This window comes from Oryzias latipes, chromosome 14 (assembly GCF_002234675.1).
Source record: "Oryzias latipes chromosome 14, ASM223467v1".
In the NCBI taxonomy this organism is placed as follows: domain Eukaryota; kingdom Metazoa; phylum Chordata; class Actinopteri; order Beloniformes; family Adrianichthyidae; genus Oryzias; species Oryzias latipes.
In genome coordinates this window covers 25,811,336-25,817,335 of record NC_019872.2, presented here as the reverse complement: position 1 = coordinate 25,817,335, position 6,000 = coordinate 25,811,336, and the positions used below count along the sequence as shown (strand labels likewise).

The following is a 6,000-nucleotide window of genomic DNA, read 5'->3' as shown; positions in this document are numbered from 1 at the left end:
GCTCAGAATCAGAATCTTGCATTGGGCCTTTCCAAACAACACTTTGTAAGTTTTTAATCTTATTAATCCGAATAAAATCCGTGTTGACCATCTGCTGTCTCCGCGCCGCGGCGCGCAGCTGCGCACTACTTTGACTCTCCATCCACCTCCTCTCTCTCTCCCTCCCTCCCTCCCTGCCTCCCGCCCTCCCGCCTCCTCTCTCCTCTCTGTGGCTTACCGGGCGGAGTAATTCGTGCTGGTATCTGCTCAGTGCATGTGTGCGCGGGTACGTGCTACGGCTGGTGCTGCTGCTGCTGCTTGTCACTCATTGTGCCGCGGCGCGAACACGGGTAGCGACAAGGACCAAAAATCCATCCTGTGGCAGTTGTTGTCTGTGGAGAGGCGGCTCGGTGTTCCACCCCCACTCAGAAGCAACAACGCGCGCGTGGAAAGTCCGGCTCTTCTGCGAGGAGGATATCTGTGACACATGGCCATGCTTCAAATGAGGGACATCATCTGGGGACTGCTTTTCCTTGGCTGCACAGGTGAGCAGTTTTGTTTGCCGCCAGCAGGTTTGCGTGGCTGCACGCAGGCTGTGGGTCAGGGGAAATCTGCGTGTTCGCAGGCCGAGCGGGCTCCATTCTGGAGCAACATCCTCTGCGTCCCCCTCCGGCGGCATCCCCCTTCTCTCCGGACAGTCAGTGCCGTGAGATTCCAGCCGAGCGTTCAGCCCCACAAACCCCAGAAAGTTTCTCTGCAGGAGAGCGTTCGAGCTCCGAACATCCACGGAGTGACCAAAAAGCGCGTGGGTTCCACTTACACTTGGAGCCGCGCGCCTCGGTGCCTTTCTTTTATCATCTCCGCAGAAACAGAGCAGGTCCGACCCCCCACCCTCTACCCTCTTTTTCTATCACAGAGTTATGAGGACTCACTAATATTCCTCCACGCGTGTAGCTTTTCTAATCTTTCCACTCCAAACTCGACTTCATCTTCAGAGGAGAAGATGCTGCAGAGACTGCGGAGCTGCACTTCTCTTTCTCCTGCGCTCCTATATGTATTTACATGATGGAGACGTTAGTTTCACCTGTGAAAACCAGAAGGATAAAAATATCCTGATCCAAAAGTCGGATTCGGTTCTTTCTCCATCTTTCTGGGGAGGTGGGGGTGTGCAGAGGCGCACTGTGTTTGTCTTTTTCTAAATCATTTTCAGATTCACAAACGAGTTTAGATATTTTGGCTTTCCAATCAAAGGTGGCTCCTTTGAATCGATTACATACGTTCGTGCGTTTTTGCGCACAATTCATCCACAGATTGTTCCAGAATTGAGCGTTTCTGTCTAGATTGTTGGTTGTGCCACCGAACCTGTTTCCCCATGTGGAAACCCGAGGTTCCGAACCGGACACCGCTGTGCGTTTTACGCGCAGAACGTTCGTGTTAACGGAACCTGCAGACCTGGATTTTACCGGTTTGCTTGGAGAAACAGTCGTCATCCATTGAGCTCAACTGAATAGTCTTTCAATCTATACAAAAGGATCCAATCCACGAGCTTCTGTGGTTATATAGCGCGCGCAGACCCCCTCCCACCTCCCCTTTTAGCAGATCCTCTACCTCTCAGTCACCCACATCCCTCTCCTCTGATTCCCCCCCCCCCCCATTTCTATTCTAAACACTGAAGCTTGTGGAGTTTGAGGATCCCCAGGGGTCATTGGAAAGAGACAATCAGTTTATGTAGTAATTAGGTGGTGTTTTTTTTAAACCTCAACTTTTAGTTTTTCTCCTCATTCGGAACCGATTTTCATCTTGTATTTGTCACTTGGATTTTTCAAAGTCATTTGTAAAGGGGCACTTCTGCTCCCTTCCACTGAGATGTAAGACAGGGAGTGATGGCTCCGCCTCCAGAAGAAGTGTTAGTCAAATCTCACCCCAGACTGGATTATCTTTTAAGGCTTCAAAGAAGAACCGTTAGATTTTGCACCAAGCTTGACACGCAGTGGAAAAGTTTGCATTTATTTAAAGACCCACTCCGGTCATCTTTTGATTTATTTCAAAGAGTTCCCAGTGGGCTTTTAAATTCAGAATCAGAAAAAGCTTTATTGACCAGGTATATACAAAGAATTTGGCTTTGGTGCCTTCATGCTCTTGTGCAAACAGACAAGGCAAAGGCAAAATACAGAAAAAGATAAATACAACAGTTATGCCAGTTTAACAGTTTGTTTGTGGTTCCATACTCTGACTGGTCAGGAGTTCATCCGAGCGACGGCTCGGATGAAGAAGCTGTCTTTGTGATGAGGGTTTTGGCGTACATGGTTCTGAAATGCCGCCCTTACGGGAGGAAACTGAAGAGATTGCTTGCAGGGTGTGAGGGGGCGGTTGAGGTTTAACCAGCACGGTTCCTGACCCTGGACCGGTACAAGTCCTGAATGGAGGGAAGGTTGGAACCAATGATCCATGACCTGATGGTTCTCTGCAGGCTGTCCCCGTCGTGTCTGGTTGCCAGACCGTGATAGATGTGGTCAGGACAGACTGGATATTTGCAGTGTAGAAGATGGTCAGCAGCTCATGAGGCAGGTTGAACTTCTTAAGTTGTCACAGGAAGAACAACCTCTTGGCCTTTTTATGAAGTGAGTCGATGTAGGAGGTCCCCTTAAGGTCCAGTGAGATGGTGGACCCTCTGTGCCTGTGTGAGTCTGTTGAAGTCTGTTTTAAGCATAAAAATGCTCTTTTTTCTTAGACAAAAACAAACATGTGTTGTTTTCTAGGACATAGCTTCTGCAGAGTGGGCACGCCATTTCAAACAGCATTTTTGTCTGCTTCTGATTTACAATAATTTGAATAAAGAAATGCTCAGAAATGCAATTTTGAGCTCAATTTTCTTAATATATGTGCATCATCATCAGAAAAATGCCACAAGAACATGTTAAAAAACAGTTCTGATCTACAAAATTTTTTTTTTTGTTGGATGCCTTTATTTTTAGATCGTTTTGCCATCGTCAACCCTCTCTGACAGACGACCTAGCAAGAACAATTGAAGATGTGTTCCTTTTATTCCATATGATTCATGATCCTGAACAGATAATCTCCTCCCACAATTTACTGCCGTTTGGATGCGAGGAGAAAGGAACCAAGAGGGAGACAATTAGACACCTGTGCCTTTGCCTTCTCCCGTTGCAACAGGGTGAAATTCAGACAAATTGATCACATTATTTGATAGAACCTGGGTACATGGAAGGGGTAATGACAGCATCGCACAGTTTGAGGGCTGAGCAATTTAATTACATTTATTGATTTCCAGTTTCTCATGCAGTTGGGTGATAATTAAATTTTGAGGCTGGCAACACACATTAGAATGCAGGACCACATCACCGCTCAAGAAATAACTGAATTATTGCCAGTGTGGATCCAATGAAATTTTGAGTAGTGGACACACGCCGGCCTTTCTTGTCAAAAACGTCTTCCTTAGGCTGGAAATTCGAAGGCGTGTGAGGTGATGAAGAATAATTAATAAGAGAAACTTCCATACACGGGCCGTTTGAGATTATCCTGGGGTGTAAGGCTGTAAGATTGGTAAGTTTTAGGTCAGTGGCGGCAACAAAAGTGAATGTGTGGCATGATGAAGGTAATCGGTGCAGTTTGGTGTTGGAAGGTGTCGCCCTTCTGCTCCTCAAAATCCTCAAAGCAAAGTTGAACTGCTTCTTTTTCTGCATCCAAAACTATGAGCAGTTAATTTCTTGTGATATTTATATTTCTCTCTTTATGACTCAGACGAAGCCTCACAAACAAAACCGCTGAACACGTTGTCTTTTAAGGTGGACCATAGATGTTCATTTGAGATATTTTACCCAGTTTTTCTAGTAAAAGTTGCTTATTAATTGTGCAATCCTTTCCTCTTGTTTGCAGAAATTGAATCTGTAGTATACTGCCACCTACTGTAAAGTGTGTTCAGTAATGCACACAGGCTTGTATTATGAGAAAGGTGAGAGCAGGCTGGCAGGGGGTTGAGGAGAGCAAGCAATCATAGAGAAGCAATAAGAGAGGAAATGGAGGAAAGAAAGTACCGACCTCAATGAAAGTGCACTTTGAAAAAATACTTTGATACTGCAGAGGTAAAGCCTGGTGACATTTTTTTATTGTTTATAAAATTAAGTTAGAAACAGCTGGACCGCTTTGACCGAAGTAATGTGGAGCATTGGTCACGAAACTTTTCTCGACTAACACTTCAATGCTGTTGCTTTTACTCAAAATCATATTTATTCCCTTTTTGTTCAAGTTCTGTTTACATCACATTATTAACCGAGGTTTTCCTCGAACGTATCCTTACAGCCAGACATTATCTGCGAACACGTGCCGGCACATGTGGCTTCAGAATATTTTGGTACACACAAGTTTAGAACAGATTTGGTGTGAATATGTTGCCCCACTCCTGACAAAAAGCCCCATCATTCTGGCACCACTTCATGCAGTTGTGCTGTGAAAGGTTTGCTCTGCTCCAGTTCCAATCACCTTGACTTTGGTTTCGCTTAAGCCTCGTTTCCACTGAGCAGGACGGTCCGATCCGATATTTTGTGTGTTTACATTATAAAACGGACCCATTGAGTCAGATTGAAGCGCGCCCCCGTTGGTTGTAGGTCCATAGAGAAATGAAATGGAAAAGTTAGGGCGGAGCTACTATCGGAAGGTCATTACGACGAAAGGAAGTGCCAAACCCGCCCCAGCGTTTTCTTCTCCACTGCCCGCAATCTTCAAACATTAAATGACTTGTTGTATAGACAACCACAAAGCTCTGCTTTTGTTGTTGCTGATGCAAAGCTACGCAATGCCCGAATGCGCAGTGACGGTAGAAACTGGAAACGCTTGCCTGAAGTGCCTGGACCATTCTAAGTCGGTCCGGGCCGTGTCGCTCAGTGGAAACAAGGATTTAAAGACTTCATCTATTCAGCTCTTTTCAAAGCGTTCCCAGTGCTCTTTTAATCATGAGTATGCCGTTTTTTTGCCAAAATAAAGAAAAACACCTGTGTCGTTTTCTAGGACATAGTTTCTGCTGAACAGCAGGAGTTCATTAGAAATTTGCCTCTGGGTTGTGGGCGGGACAATTGGTGCAGCGAAGCCCCTGAGAGCTCAAATCATGGAGCTCAGTGTAGTTATTAGGTTACATAAACTCTTTTTTAAACTATATTTTTTTTGTCTGCTCCTGATTCACCAACAATCTGAATAAAGAAACACTCAGAACACGCAAATGAAAGCTCGATTTTCTCAATATTTATCCTCCATCATCAAAAAAGTGCCACCAGAACATTTTTTCTCTGATTTGATCTGATCTTTAAAATGCTGCAGGAGCTTTATTTCATTTTCGAAACAATTTCTGTAAAGTTAGTTTAAATAAAAACAAAAAACTTCCACCATTTTTTTTTAAGCTGAGCTTTGCATATGTCACGGAAAGTTCTCATTCATTCAGGCGATGTCTCGAATTTTAGCGTTAGATATTTTGGGGGTTTCTGGGATGAAGCCCCACCTGAGGTTACATTCAACTGTTATGCATCTTAAACCTGTGAAAAATCTTGTAAACCATAGAATAATTAAGCCTCAGGGTTTTTAAGCTACTGCATACACTGCACAGATTAATGGCCAGACATCTTCAAGATCATTTTTTTTTTTTTCCTCTCTGGAGATGTGTTCTGCCTCACCTGCAGAAAAGTCTGTTTTTCTAGAAGTCTTAACACCTGCCGGTGATCAATTCATCAAGAGGATTTGATTACGAACACCTGGCTGCTTTCTTTCTTCATTTGTGTGAAACCAAAAGGAGGTAGTTTTCCCAAACTGCACTTGGGCTAGGCTTTTGTGTATTAAGCCTAAGTGTTACTTTGTACTGTGCCATCTGAGTGATATTTCTTTAAAAAAAAAGGAAATGGTTGGTGCAGAAAAATTCAATTAAGTCCAATGAATGGTCCCCGTTCACTGATTTGAATCAGCGTACTTACATCAGCTCCGAAACAGAAGTCAACGAACAACTCTATGTTTTGGGAG

General features: G+C 44.3%; 1 protein-coding gene across 18 annotated transcripts in view; it reads left to right on the top strand.

The window, feature by feature from the left end:
• Positions 1-215: 215 nt before the first annotated feature.
• LOC101173164 (neural cell adhesion molecule 1) overlaps positions 216-6,000 on the top strand; it is a 309,611-nt gene continuing 303,826 nt past the window's right edge. For 7 of the 18 annotated variants that reach the window (XM_023962556.1, XM_023962560.1, XM_023962559.1 and 4 more), the window contains exon 1: positions 216-524. In XM_023962556.1, coding sequence (XP_023818324.1) covers positions 467-524 — 58 coding nt within the window. In that variant the 5' untranslated portion in view covers positions 216-466. The remainder of the gene's footprint in view (positions 525-6,000) is intronic. The other 11 variants (XM_023962563.1, XM_011483933.3, XM_020709133.2 and 8 more) reach the window with 4 other exon arrangements.